This window comes from Monodelphis domestica, chromosome 1 (genome assembly GCF_027887165.1).
Source record: "Monodelphis domestica isolate mMonDom1 chromosome 1, mMonDom1.pri, whole genome shotgun sequence".
Classification (NCBI taxonomy): domain Eukaryota; kingdom Metazoa; phylum Chordata; class Mammalia; order Didelphimorphia; family Didelphidae; genus Monodelphis; species Monodelphis domestica.
The window spans coordinates 250,767,606-250,783,233 of NC_077227.1; the positions used below are offsets into that span (position 1 = coordinate 250,767,606).

General features: G+C 36.9%; 1 protein-coding gene across 13 annotated transcripts in view; it reads right to left on the reverse strand.

Annotated features, from left to right (window-relative positions):
* The window catches only part of NRXN3 (neurexin 3), a 2,159,162-nt gene that overhangs the window by 1,443,246 nt on the left and 700,288 nt on the right, over positions 1-15,628 (reverse strand). For all 13 annotated transcript variants that reach the window (XM_056820749.1, XM_056820726.1, XM_016428731.2 and 10 more), the window contains one exon: positions 4,654-5,092. In XM_056820749.1, the coding sequence (XP_056676727.1) occupies positions 4,654-5,092 (439 nt within the window). The remainder of the gene's footprint in view (positions 1-4,653; positions 5,093-15,628) is intronic.

The window sequence follows — 15,628 nt, forward strand, 5'->3', positions numbered from 1 at the left end:
ATATATATATAATAGGTATTTGAAGATATATAGATATATGAAAAGAGGCACAATGGACTGGGAGTCAGTAAGATTCATCTTTCTGAGTATAAATCTGGTCTCTGACACTGACTAGCTGTATGACTCTGGGCAAGTCACTTAACCCTGTTTGCCTCAGTTTCTTCATCTATAAAATGAGCTGGAGAAGGAAATGGCGAACCATCACAATATCTTTGCCAAGAAAACCCCAAATGGGGTCATGAAAAGTCAGAAATGATTGAAAATGACTGAATAACAACAGTAGATGCATAAATGTGTGTATGTCACGTATATAGATGAGTGTATCTTCACATATCTAGTTATTTAGATATTGTTTCTCCTGTTTCAATTACTTGAGGGCAAGGATTATTGTTTATTTTATCTTTGTATCCTTAATGCTAAGCACAGTGTTGGGCGCATAATAAATGATTAATAAATGTTTGTTAGGTATAAATAAGGCTATCAGAAGGTTTAAGCTTTTATGTGTGTGTGTGGAAGAAAAATAATTGTTTAATTAAGTATGCAGGTGAGTGCATGTACACACACTCACTTATAATATATATAATAGACAGTAGTCTATTATAAGTGGTTTCCTTTGCAATTATTCTACATATTATTTTATGCTTTTAAAAACAGTATTCTAAGAAGGGGTCCACAGGCTCCAAAAGATTGCTACACATATAGATGATAAAGTTAAGGTTTCCATAGGACCTATTTGCCAACTAGACAAAAGTTTAAATACAGCATTATAGAAATATTGCTTCATTTATTTGGGTCCCTCAGCATTTCCTGCCAAATTTTTATTTTTAGTTCATAAACTGGGCATTTTCTAGCCTTTATCAGCAAGGTATTCTTGAGAGGGAGGAAGGGAGAGAGGGGGAGAGAGAGAGAAAGAGACAGAGAGAGGCAGAGAGAGAGACAGAGAGAGAGACAGACAGACAGAGTCAGGGAGACAGAAAAATATAGAGAGTCTTAAGATTTGAAGAATCTCAAACTAGGATATAAACTTAAGAGCCATTCATGGCTTTTAAATTATTCCATCCCATCTGGTCAAGGGGGGACATTATATCTAAACTATTCCATTCTTAAAATATCTTAACGAACAAAAGATTCAATATGAGGTAAAGAAGGATAGAGATAGTTACATGATAGGGAACTGTTGTACCTATATTTTTGTAAGTATTGTAGTTATTAATATGGGACAGTTGTATAGGTTCTAGACCTGGAATCAGGAAGACTTAGGTTTAAATCCCACCTCTGACACTTTTTAATAGCATAGGTTAAACTTTTGGTCCTTTTGCAATTTCCTCAGATTTATCTACTTAATGATGAATTGTTATGTAATCTTTTTTTGTTTGCAGATGAAGGTCACAGAGCAGAAAAATAATAGATCCTTAGCATATTAGAGATTAGCACTAAATACACAAAAAAAAGGAAAGCAAAATTGAAAATTTTACAAATGATGGTGCTGGTTGAACTTATCTGTTTTCTTAAGACCAGTCATTTATTTACTTAAAGAAGAAATTATGTCCTGATTGTAATTATTAGCACCTAAAAATATCAGTTTGACCTGACTACCTTGTATGAAATGCAAATCAAATTTTAAATGCTTATGAAATAAATACTTTTTATTAATCGGTGACCACTAAGATATAAACAAAGTAGAATTTCGTATTTAAAACAAATAATTAGCTTTGTTCATACAAGTATAAGGAGAAAACAGTTAATGGACTGATATTTGTGTTACCATTACATGTGACAAAGATTGTGTAACGACCCCAGCTGACATGTCACAAAAGACATTAATCATGGAAGAAAAAAATCTACAGTGATATATAAACGTAAGAGCCATTCATGGCTTTTAAATTATTCTAGCCCATCTGGGCATGGGTGGGGGGACATTATATCTAAATAATATCTAAATCATGAGAGAAAAAAACATCTCCAGTGACATAAGAGATAATATTGAAAGTCCCTTCCAGGTCTGAATCAATGAGACAGCTGAGATTGTGAATACTAAAATGCCTTCTAAAAGAGTGCTTCCTGTTCATTACCTCTATCTCTATTTTAGCTTTGTTGTGGGAAAAGAGGAGTTTTGAGGCCCTCAGACAAATTAAAACTTTTGTTGTTTTTTTTCTTAAAGCATAAAAACCAAATTGTTCATTCTTGTTCAACAAAGAACATTTAATTTGAAGTCTCTTATCTCCAATCATGTTTTAAGCAATCAATAAACCTTCCAACTGAGCATCAAATGGTCCAGGGCCACAATCTGCTGCCTGAATGTCCTCTGTGCATAACTCATCCAACTTCTCCTATGGGCAAAAATGCTCATTGCTGCTACCATAAAGCTGTCCCATCAAAACACAGTCATCCTAAACAATGTAACTATGGATCCCATTGGGTAGACTACTGCTTCCTCTTACCATACCAAATGCATAAGGCTGCACATAGAATGAAAATGACCACAGTGTTTTGCACACAGGGGGTAATTAGTGCCCATTTGTTGATCTGAATGGAATGAGTAAGTTCTCACCAGGGGAGTCTGCCCTTACAAACCACTGCAATTTTAATGTTAGGAGACTATTAAGGTTTGGGGGCTAGCTTGAATGCAAGAGGTTTGCACAATAAAGGCAAGAATGTGGAACTAGCCAGCTTCATTCAACTTCTGTTCTGTCTCCTGGCTTCATTTGGATGCCAGTCAAAGAGGATCTTGGGAATGAGCTCACTGCTCTAGCTCCCATACCTTTCCTGCAAATATGTATGTAAATGTATGTACATGTGGGGGAGAGGGATTCCTAAACAGAATTCTCAGAATAAATTCTGGGGAAACAGGCTCACACTCCCAATAAATGGAATAACAAGGAATTTTTTAACCCTCAAAGAGACAGTTATATAGGATCATGGACAATGAATCAGCATCAGACAAAGAATAGCCACAGAGAATAGGCAGTCTTAGTTTGGGAAATCCTGTTTGATTTGTTGACTCTTTCCTATCTGGGCCTGTTGGCTTATAGCCTCAGACATGGCCTAAAGGGTATCAGCTTGAGCTCTTGTAAGAGAAAGATTTTCTTTCCACTGTACACCAGAAGTCAAGAGAAGGTAGATGGCCTTGAAGAACTAGAGCCCAAAAGATGGTACCAAAGTGGGGCTCAATCAATCACTACATCATCAGTAAAAGAAGATTTCCAAAAGTGGAGATACGGTGCCTATTTCTGTTTGGATGGCAGCATGAGGACATTCAATCTGGCCAGATGTGTCCCTAAATACTTGTTCTCCACACATGTGCCTCATCCCCACAGGTCCCTGGCATCTAACCCTGAATGCATATTTCACAGCCACACGTGGTCCTCATTTGTATGATTTCCACGCATGTATCCTGACAAGGGATATTCTCTGTGTTTTAATCTTTGCTGATGGTAGAGTAACTTGTGGCAAAGTATATCCTATGTGTACAGAAGAGTGATTTTGTGGTCATTTTCTTGCCCTGAATTTTGTCATGTTTTTATATAGCACAGCCTCTGATCTGTAAAAGTAAAAAAGAGAGGATTTGTGTGCTAGGGTTCATAGTGGGCACAGATTCAATGAATTCCTTCAAGCTGGGGTAGATTTTAGTTTTGTTTCTGTTCTTTTTTTGTTGTTGTTTATTTTGTTCTGTTCTATTCTGTTCCTTTTTGTTTTCTGAATGCTCTTGTGTAAGGTGGGACTCCAGGTGCTATATATTAGGAGCCTTAAAAGACTTCTTCTTGCCTCTATGACACCTGAATGAGAAATTAGGTCAAATTAATAAGAGATTTATGTGATACAGATTCTGGAAAAATGACCTTTCTTATCCCTTTTAGCGGGTCCTTACATTTGTAGTGGCCCAAAAGGAACCAGAATAAAACTGGTCAGGTACTCAGAAGCCTCAGATTTCACATTAGCTCCTTTTTTTTCTCTGTTATTGTTCCAGAGTGACTGTGTACTGCCCCAGGCAAGCTTGTTTGATCTGGGGCTGCAGAAACAAGCAAAGCCATTTAAACTAAATGTAAAAGGTTATGAGGAGGAAGGCAGAGTTAGTGAGGTCTGAGCAGAGAGTGAAATATAGGCTTTCATTCTAAAGGAAGGCTTTAAATTGAACATGACTTCAGGAAAAATCAATTTGCTTTTCTCTTTCTTGTCATAATTTCCACTACAACATGACTTTTGCCAATTATTGAGGGGTATATCTGTTGCATAAACTATTGCACTGTGAAGCCACAGTAGAGTAAAATCACTTAATCCAGAAGCTGTGATCTCATAAAAGGTTTTCATAGCAATGAGAAGGGGGAAAAAATCGACACGAATGTCATGGCAATCTCTTCAATAGCAGTAAGAAATGTGCATACAGTATTTTAAAATTTGTGTTCAGTTTATGGTCTATTGAGAACATAATTAAGATCAAAGAATGTATGTGAAACAGGAAAGAGAATTCAAGCTACAAATGGACCAAAGGTCTACTTCAGAACAAATGCTTAAAACAACATGCAAAACGAACTTGAAAAATCAGTAAAGTACACAAAGAACTGGGGAATAGGTAACCAAGATGCTCTAGACTGGAAAAGACACTTTACAATCTGCCCTGAATACCACCCACAATGTGCCTTTAGCTTCTCCTACCTGATCTGCCATCTCGTTGAATGTCCACATGGTACCATTCTCCATCATTTGCTTTCTTCTGAGTGGCTTTCACTTTAATGGTACCAGAACCCATATCAAGGAGCAAGTAGAGGTTCCCATCTAGCAGTTCAACAGCAAAAAAGTCCACTTTGGTGTTCTTTTGGCTCCGGGAATCCTTTCTCTCCTGGGGTTTGCCATGAGTGAAAAGGATGAGGCCATTGGGTTCTGTTGTACGGAAGTCAAAAGAGATTGAGCCCATCCTCTTGGTGTTCCACTTGGGAAGGCTGATGTAAGCCTCAGGGGTCTCGAAGTTGATGGGGTCCAGTGTGGCCACATTTTCACATTTGAATACCACTTCGCCATAGATTTTCATCTTGGTGTCACCAATCCTGGCCAAGCGAGACAGCTCCAGGCGGATATCATTATTCTTATAAACAACCTGCCAGAGATCAAACAGAAATGCCACATGAATCTGTCTTGCAAACAATAGCTCTCTATTGCTAGTCAGGCTTCAGAGGGGACAAGGCTTTAGGGTACTACACTCTGTAATGATATTACAAAGAGACATAAAAGAGTCTTAGGGGACATTGGAGAGACACTGATCCTTGAATCAATGTTTTCAATCTATATCATTCTCTCTGCCTTCTGCCCAATTCCTTAAGCTCCAGCAGAGGGTCACAACATAACACAAAAGTCAAAGTTTATGTATAATTGGGAAGCTTTACTTTTTTTAAATTTTAGCAGTTTTGTAGTAGCTTTAGGTCTAGTTGTCAAAGAAGATAAAATGCCAGACCTAGAGTCAAGAAACCCAAGTTCAAATCTGTTAAATGAGATAATAATTACAAGGCTATGCCTGGTTTATAGTAATAGAATATTATTATCATATTCAGAATTATAGCTGGAAATTCACTGGGTTTTTACTCTAGGGTGGTTAGAGGTGGGAAGAGTACTTCATCACAATGCAGATTTTTTCCAGATATGCCTTGGAAGGTGGAAGGGAGAATGTTTCTTGGTGCTTGGATGGTCATTCTTGGGTAAGAAAAAGACAAGGAAGGGTTTTCCAGAAAAGTGATAGGATTAGAAACAGTCCTAAGAGTACTTCCTAGCCAGGGCACTGAAGGGGTTTTAAGATCCATGAGAGATGGATAAACAGTTAGATCAATGGATAGAGTGCTAGGCTTAAAGACAAGGAGGTAGCTGGCTCAAGTCTGGACTCAGACACTTCCTAGCTGTACGACCCTGAGCAAGTCATTCAACTCCAAGTGCCTGGCACTTATCACTCTTCTGCACAGGAACCAATTCTGAGTATCAATTCTAAGACAGTAGGAAAGAGTTTAAAAAATAAGGAAGAGAGGGTCAATCTGCTCTAGATTTGGAGTTGGGTTTTTCTACTTTAGTCTGGGTTAAGAGGTAATACAATTTTGGAGACCTCTGGGAAGAGCAAACCATATCCAAATTGAACAAATAATGGAGTCATAGATAGAATACTGGGTATGGAGTAAGAATGTCTATTATATTGTCTTTGTCAAGAAAACTCCAAATGAGGTCCCAAATAGTCAGATACAAATAAAATGATTGAACAACAATAAAATATCAACTAATTGTTAAAAGTTAATGAATAGGAGCCAGCTAGGTGGCTCAGTGATTTGAAAATCAGGCCTAGTGATGGGATGTCCTGGGTTCAAATATGGCCTTAGACACTTCCCAGCTGTGTGACCTTGGGTAAGTCACTGAATCCCCATTGCCTAACCCTTACTGCTCTTCTGCCTTGGAACCAATGCCTTATATTGATTCTAAGATAGAAGGTAAAGGTTAAAAAAAGTTAACGATCCCGGGCAAATCACTTAACTCAGCCTCAGTTTCTTCATCTGTAAAACAAGCTGGAGAAGTAAATGGCAAACCACTCCAGTCTCTTTGCCAACAATACTCAAATGGGGTCACAAAGAATCAGATATGTCTGAAATGACTAAAAACAACCACACTGTGGTGTTAGCTTAAGAACCATCTTTGGGGTCAGGAAGACCTAAGACAACATTTACAATTTACATATTGTCTTCAGGATCCTAGACTATTAATTCACTTAACCTCTCAGTATTCTGAGCAACTCTCTAAGACTCCAAGTTGACAGCAGGTGATGACCTGTCCTGGTTGAGGTAGTTTCCTCCTAGAAGTTCCCTACATAAATAGAATCACAAATTTGATCTAAAGGACCATGAGTAACAAATAGGAAGATTACTTTTTCTTTCCCATCCAGGAAAAACAGTATGCCTTTGAGGCCTAGGATTAGAGGATTTGGAGGCTGAAGGAAACAAGGGAGATCATCTAGCCTAATTAACCCTCTCATTTTGCAGATGAGGAAAATAAAGTAAATAGAGGGTGAGTGATTTGTCCAAAGTTAAAGACCCTTGAAGAGAACCCAGGAATAGATCAAAGGGGAATTCAGGCCCTCTGGCAGACAACATAGAAGTGGATTGATTTCAGTAGTAACTGGGTGTTGTAATAGAGGCATGACTTAATATAGCCAGAGTAAAAGGGTATTCATTCTGGACTAGGAGTAGAAAAGATTAGACATTTAAAACATAAATTCCTTAGAGAGTCAAACCTCATTACCTAGACCATCAAAAGATTAGACCCAGGTAACTAGGTTTCTGAGTTTATACAAACAGGAAGATGTCTAAATAATACTTGCCTCTTAAGACATTTTGCAGGTCTATAACAATGTTTTTTAAGCAGTGGAAACTCAATCCTCTATTCTGAAATCCTTTGTCCTTTTATCCTATTGTCAATCATGCCTTGCTAAATCTCAAACTTGGATTATTCCTATTATCTCCTCTTATTTCTAACCACGTGCTGCTGAATGGAAATGAAGAAAGTCACGAAATCATCCTCATTGGATCAGCTACAAATTTGATATTAAGATCTTGTGTCAAGTAAACCTCCCTGAAGCTATACAAACTGATTCAAATCTCCCATGGTCCCTCTACCCTCCAAGTACTCAACTGAGGACCTTCACACACACAAAAAGACATTTTCAGAGTCCCTCTTTTCCCCTCCCTTTTTCCTATCACTTAGACCTTCTTTCTCCACTAACACGTCTTTCAGTGCAGTCTTGAAGGAAGTGGCCCTTGATCTTGCTAATATCAATCTCTCTGCATGTACCCTTTATCCTATCCCCTTCCCATCCTCTCGAACAGATTGTCCTATTATCTCCAATCATCTTCAGTCTATGGGATCATCTTTTGTTGCCTATCTTCCCCATACTTAAAAATTGCTGATTTGATCCTAACATTCCTGGTAGCCATCATCATATATCTTTCTTTCCCTTATGGGGCAAATACCTTGAGAAAGACATCTCCAGTTTTGTTCATTCATCATCCATATCATACCTATCATCTGTGTGTATACTGTCCTGGGTCCTCTTCCCTTCATACATCCTTTCACTTGGAGACTGCATCTGCTCCCCTAGATTCCATTGTCATCTCTATACTGAGAACTTCCAGAATTATACGTCTAGCTCTAGCCTCTTTCATGATCTCTAGGCCCACTTTACCAACTGCCTATCAAATATTTTAAACTGAATTATGTGTCTCAAAAAGAACTCACAATTGCCTAAAACATTTGATGGCACAAGTCACTTCTTCCAGTCACCCAGATTCACAGCCTCATTATCATTCTTGTCTCCTCACTTGAAATAACTCTACACATTTAATAATTTTAAGTTTATTTTTTATTAATTTTTAAAATAATAATAAAATAATTATTTTATACATATAAAAATAAAAATAAAAAACATAATTAAATAATTAAAATTTAATTTTAAAATTAATTTTAAATTAATAATAATTAATAATAACAATATATTATTATATAATTTAATATATAATATATTATATATTAATTATATATAATATATAACAATAAATATAATATAATAATAATAATAATAAAATTAATTTTAATAAATTGTATAATTTATATCTCCCCAACATCTCTCCTACAGGCATTCACATAGCTACCACACTATTTCAGAAGCTCCCCATCACACCTTTGACTATTGTAATTATGTTTTGTTTGGACTTCCTGCTTTCAAACATCTCTTCATAACAGAAGTCTGACCATGTCACTCCCATATTCACATATACAGACTCATATTCTACTAAAACCCCTATTACCTCTAGAATAAAAAATAAACTCCAGTTTGATGTTAAAAGTCTTCATAAACCATATTCCCTCCCAAAATTATGTTGCACATTTGTATTTTATGATTTTATTTATATAATTAAAATCCGTGAGAGAAGGACGAACAAATAGATCAATGGATAGAGTGCTAGGTTTAAAGACAAGGAGGTACCTGGCTATAATTATATTATAATTATATAATATATATTTATATATATAATTACATTTCATCTCCCCCAATATAATAAAGCATCCAAAAAAAAGAGAATTTCATTTTTTTGCCTTTATTTCACCAGTGTTTATCAAAGTGCCTGGCACATGGAAATGTTAAATAAATGCTTGAGGAATGATTTGGGAAAGTGGGGGTCTGATCATGTCATTCCCTGCACTTTGGGCTGAGGTAGCTTCCAGTCACCTCCAAGTCAAATATAAATCTTCTATTTGACATACAAAGTCTTTCAAAACCTTTCCATTTGCATATATACATACTTTTATATTTTTCTCATACATATAATATCTCTACATCTACTTATTCTACAAAAGGGTGACACTGGCCTCCTTACTGCTCCTCAAACAAGATATTCTATCTCCAGACTCCAGGCATTTTTACTGGCTGTCCCTCATGCCTGGAATGTTTTCCATCATCATCTCTGCCAACTGGCTTCCTTCAAGAAACAGCTAAAATCCCATACTCTTCAGGAACCTTCTCCTAATCTCTCCTAATTCTATTATTGTCTTCCCTTTGTTGATTATTTCCAATTTATCCTCTATATAGCTTGTTAATCCATAGTCACTTCCATGTTTTTCCCCTATTAGATTGTGAGAACCTGAGAGCAAGAATTGTCTTTTATCTTTCTTTGCACCACTAGCGCTTAACACAGTGCCTGATGCTTTGTAAATGTTTGTTGGTTGTATCTCTCAGCTCATTCAGTCTTCTATATGATCTAGGATTGATTAGTAGATTGTACAACACTGTTTCTCCTTCCAGCTATCTCTGAACTCTTATGGGCATACATTTGATGCTTAAATATAAATAAACTTCTTTGACTTTTTTATTAAACTTACCTTTAGTCTTAGAATCAATACTGTGTATTGGTTCTAAGCAGAAGAGTGGTAAGGGCTAGGGAATGGGGGTTCAGTGATTTGCCCAAGGTCATACAGCCGGGAAGAATCTAAGGTCATATTTGAACCCAGACCTCCAATCTCTTGGCCTAGCTCTCTATTTACTGAGCCACCTAACTGCCCCTCCTCCTTCTTTGACTTTTTCATACATGTGAACTACTGTGTCAGCATGTTTACTATGAGAGTAGAGATCCTGTCATATACTTCTTTTGCATCCTCCATTCTCCAGGCACAAACTCTGTTTCTTTCAATCCTCTTATTCAGGGGTCCCCAAACTATGGCCCACGGACCACATGCGGCCCCCTGAGGCCATGTATCTGGCTCCCACTGCACTTCTGGAAGGGGCACCTCTTTCAATGGTGGTCAGTGAGAGGAGCACTGTATGTGGCAGCACTGCAAACTGTGGCATCGCTCACATACAGTACTACTTCCAGTGACATAATCCTTTGCATGGCACCTTAGAAGGAGGCACCATGCAAAGGATTATGTGACTGCACAATGGAAGACACCAGCATGGTGAGCTGTGATCTGGGGGATTCCACACCGTGTATACTGCTGCCTAGTTAGGGTTAGGGTTTTTATAGTCCAGCCCTCCAACGGTCTGAGGGACAGTGAACTGACCCTCTGTGTAAAAAGTTTGGGGACCCTACTCTTATTCCTTATTCCTATATTATATACCAATTCTTCACCCTACTATCTTGTGCCCCTTGGCTCTTCCTTTGCTTTCCAGGCTTTGAATCCTGTTCGTGGCCATATTTGTATCTCTACCCAGTCTTGAACTCATGAGAAATCATTTTAATAGTACCCTCTCACACTTAAATCCTTTACTCTTTTGATCTTCCATTGTTTCTACTTTTTTAATCCTCAGTTTTTGGTAATCTGGCATTTGTCTCCTCTGCTCCTATTCCTCATTTGTCACACATTCTGCTAGAGAAAAAACACATCTTTCTGATTGAGTCTTCAACAAAATTAAATTATCTAATATTCACTGGAACCTCACTCCTTTACAACAACCCTTTTTATGCATCTCTCATTGGCTTTGTCATATTATCCACAATCTCTGTTGCAAATATTGATCTTTTTTCCTCAGCCACTCAACTCCGCTTCCTCACTTGACACTCTCAGCAGATGAATTTACCTCCCACATTATTGAGAAGAATGAGGTTGCCTAATATGAACTCCCTCAATTCCCCATTTCTAAGTCTTTAATTCATAACCTCTTTATTCACCTCCTTTGCTTCAGTTGCATAAAGGAAATGTGCCTTCTTAACAAAGTTAATCCTTTCATTTCTATACTTGATCTTGTGAATATTAAATTAAATCTCTCCCCTGATTATGAAGCTTAAATTAACTCCCCTGTCTATATTTTAGATTTAATCACCAAAAGTGTAAACACACTATTCACACTTGATTGGGGGAGGCCTGTGACTCACATGTGCAATAGTGGGTGACTAACCAGAATCAAACTGACTGCCCGGTAGGCAGTCCTAAGCAAAGCTTCAACTATAATTGGCAGACACTAAAGTAGAGGAAGGCACAGGAAGTGACACAAAAGAAAGTGTCTTTAAAAGGGAGTTACAACTTCCTGGGAGAACTTTGACTTCTTCTGGAGTTCCGAGTTTGAGTTGGAGGTTGGTGAAGAACCTGATGACTGGACCTGAGACCTTTTCTGGTGAGACTGTCCTTGAATATTTCCCTTTAAATTGACACGTGGTGAGTGAAAAGAGCAGACTCCTTTCCTGGATTTCCTGAAGAGAATAACCTCAGGAGAGGCCTATCTTCTTGAGAGAGGCTCCCTGCATCCCTAGGTCCTTGGCTCAAAGCTGAGGCCTCTCCAGCTAAGGAATAAACTCCCCTGCCTGGATTGAGTCAGGGCCCAGAGCAAAATACTTAGTGCCTAGGCTAGATATCTTATCCTATCCTCTATCTGATTTCTTACTTCACTCTTTCTATTTGTAAACAAATTCTTAAAATTCCCTTTCCCCCCTTACAATCTCATTCCCTTCCATCTCTGAGACATCATACCAGAAATCTCTGTCTTTCTATTTATGTCTCTCTGTATATCATTCTCTTCATCTCCCTTTGAATGTGTCTTTGTCTCTTTCTGTTTCTTGTCTCCTTGTCTCTCTGTCCACCTGTCTCCATCTCTCTCTGCCTTTGTGTCTATCCCTCTCAATCTCCTTTATGACTTTCTCTACTCTCTCTGTCTCTTTATTTTTTGTGTTTCCTATCTTCATATTTGTCTGTATATGTGTCTTTGTCTATATTACTCTACCTTTCTCTACCCATTCTCTTTTTCTATCCATCTTTCTGTATCTTTGTCTCTCTCTATCTCTCCCTTTCCCTCTTCTCCTTCTTCTCTTTCCTTCTTTTTCCTCTTTCTTAGTTATTTCTCCTCTGTTTATACATATTAAAATAAAGTTTTTTTTCATCCTATTGTCTCTTCAAACTACTACTTTATCTCTCTCTTTTTTCTTTATTGTTGGTTTCTAAGTCAACCAACATTTGGTAAACACTAAATTATGTGTCAGGCACTGTAATAGACATTATTATGATGACCATTACCATAATTTAGCTGAATCTTTATGGGCAGGGGGTGGGTAAAGAAGTTTCCATGGAAGAAATTTTTCTATCAAAGATTATCACTTTCTTTGCAATATATAATCCTCAAGAATTTACTGGGGCACTGAGAAGGAAAATGACTTGATTAAGATCACACATTTTGTAGCAAGGGAAGGAAGTGATCCTAGATCTTACTGACTCTGCTCTCTAGCCACTATACAAGGCTATTTTGCATTATTTTTACTTTAATAAACTTTAAAGTTTTTATAATGCTTTTACATGCATTATATCTTACATGTGTTTTAATCTCATAATTAGCTATTAGAAGATACAATGTGGCTGCTGCTTAAGGACAGAAGTGTTTTTGTATAATTAGTGCTTGGCACATAATAGGTATTTAATAAATATTTATTGACTGATTGACTACAGGGTGTCCAAAAAGTCTTAGTGAAATTTTAAGTGATTTAAGATAAGCTCAAATAAGTTATGAGACACTCAAAAATTAAAAGATTTGTGCATGGTCACAGATATTAAATGTCAGAGGCAGGATTTATATTTGGGTCTTTTGGAGTCCATATCCATTACTGTATCTGCTTCATCATATTGAAGTAATGCACAGTTGATAGCTCTTCCTGAACATTAACCAGTCACTCTTCAAATTATGAAAACTGGCTTCAAATTCTTTCATTCTCCTGAAATAATTCTTTCCAAGGTCAGTAATATTGGCTTTAATATCACATCCAATGATTTTTTTTATCCTCCTATACCCACTATATTATTTGAAACCATGGACCACCATCTTCTTCTAAAACCTCTCTTTGCCTTCTTTGACAGTGCATTCTCATTATACGCTTATCTCTCTGAACCATTGCTCTCTGTTCTGTTTTATTTTCTGCTTGTTATTCTCTTCAGACTCCTTAAAAGGAAGTACAAGAGTTAATTATTGACCATTATTTCTTTTCACTCTCACCTCATCCCTTTGGTTACCTCATTTGCTTCCATGGTTTTAGATATTCTCTCTATACAGATGAATCCCAAATCTATATTGTCATTTCCAAAATCTCTCTAGATTATGAGTTCTGAATTTCTAACTGCATGTTTGACATTATCATCACCACCTAGATGATCTATGAATGCCTTAAACCTGGCAGATCTATCACTAAACTTATCATCTACTCCAGCATGATATAGTAGGAAAAGCATAAGATTTGTAGTGAGACAACTTGGGTTCAAACATCAGCTTTTCTACTTATCTGTCATGTCCATAACAACTTCCATGGACCTATTTCTTCATATTTAAATTGAGGATGGTCAACTAAAGATCTTTTCAGTCCAACCTACCTCTAAGTTCTAGGATATAACTCAGTTAAAACCCACATTTTCTCCTACTTTCTTTATTTCTGTTGAAGATATCACTCTCTTCCCATTTACTTCCTTACCCAATTCATCATCATATGCCACATCCTTTCAATTCAATTCAACCTCTGTACTATTTCTGACATTCATACTTCCTTTTAACTCCCACTGCAACTTTCTTTTATGCTTTCATCTCTTCTTACCTGAACTATTTTAATAGTTCTTTTTCATGCCTCCAGTCTGCCCCTTGTCTAATTCATCCTTCACATTTTTGTCTGGGTAATCTTCCTAATGTACCACCTTGATCACATCACATCTATACTGAACTTATGCCTCACTTAATGTACCTTAAGACTGCATTGCCTTTTTTTTGGCTCTCTTCAAACTTTTGTGTAATGTTGAGCTGAAAGGCCTAAAGATCTATTTCAGACAAACTGTTCTCTACCTACAGTTCACACATCTTTATGATGTTGATTTTTAAGCCAAGTATTAAGAAATTAGATTTATCCTTATTACATTTCATGTTATTAGATTTAGTGTAAACATTTTAGCCTGTAATTTCCTTTAGAATCATGAATCTGTTGTCTACTATTTTAAACATACTACTTTTGTGTCACCCACAAGTTGTATAAGCTTGTCATCTATTCTTTTATTTAAGACATTGATAAAAATGCTAACTTATGGCTTTGGAGCACTCTTTTAGTGTTCTTCTAGATTGTCATTATTAAACAGTGAATGAGTAGTCTGAGCTCTAGGATTCAACTGTAGCTGAATCCCTATAACTATCCCATAGTCTAGCCCAAATAGAACATGTTCACAAGAATGGCATGACAGATTCTGTAAAATGTTTGAGAAAAATCCAGGAAAACCACATCTAGAGCCTATTAAATTAGTCTGGCTTTACTTGGTCCAAAATAATTTTGTGATCATACACTTCTTTCTTATATATTCACTAGCCATCCCTTCATCATGTTTTGTATTTCTTTTGGAATCCAAGTAAATCTAATTAGCTATATAGTGTGCAGATTCCACTCACTTCTGTAGTTGTTGTTGCTGTTATTGTTTTAATTGATTCCTGAGGCACCTCACCCATTTTTAATGGTCTTTCAAAGATCATTGACCATAGCTCAGCAATTACACCCTCTAGTTCCTTCAGTTTCTTGGGATTCAGTCCATCCAGGTTTCATGATCTGAACACATCAAGGGCAGCCAGATGTGTACTCTATTAGCCATTTTATTTGGTTCTTTCTCATCTAAAGACAATAGATTTTGGCACAGATGGCAAACTCATCAAACTTATAGATGGCAGGAGGGAAAGAAGATAACTAACTCATTAGAGGGCAGATTCAGGATTTCAAAAGATTTGTAGGCTAGAATTTGGGCCAAATCTAGTAACAATAATCTGCTTTTAAGGCCCTTCACAAATCTTGCCTCAGCCTACCTTTGCAGCATTACCCATCAATTTCCCACATTATTCTGGTAGATAGGCTGGATAAATATAGCCTAGACCAGTGGTGTCAAACATGAGGCCCACAACATTCCCAAGTTTGGTCCTGAAATAGATCATTTCTGTTGAGGTTTAAGTGTTGATGTATTAATTTTAAATTTAATTAATTTAAATTTTAATTTAATTAAAATTAAAACTATAAAAACATGTGTGGTTTTCTAAGTCAATACATGGCCCACAGAGGTCTTTATGTTTGGTTTAGTGGCCCCTAATTCTATTTAAATTTGAAAACCCTGGGCTAGACAACAG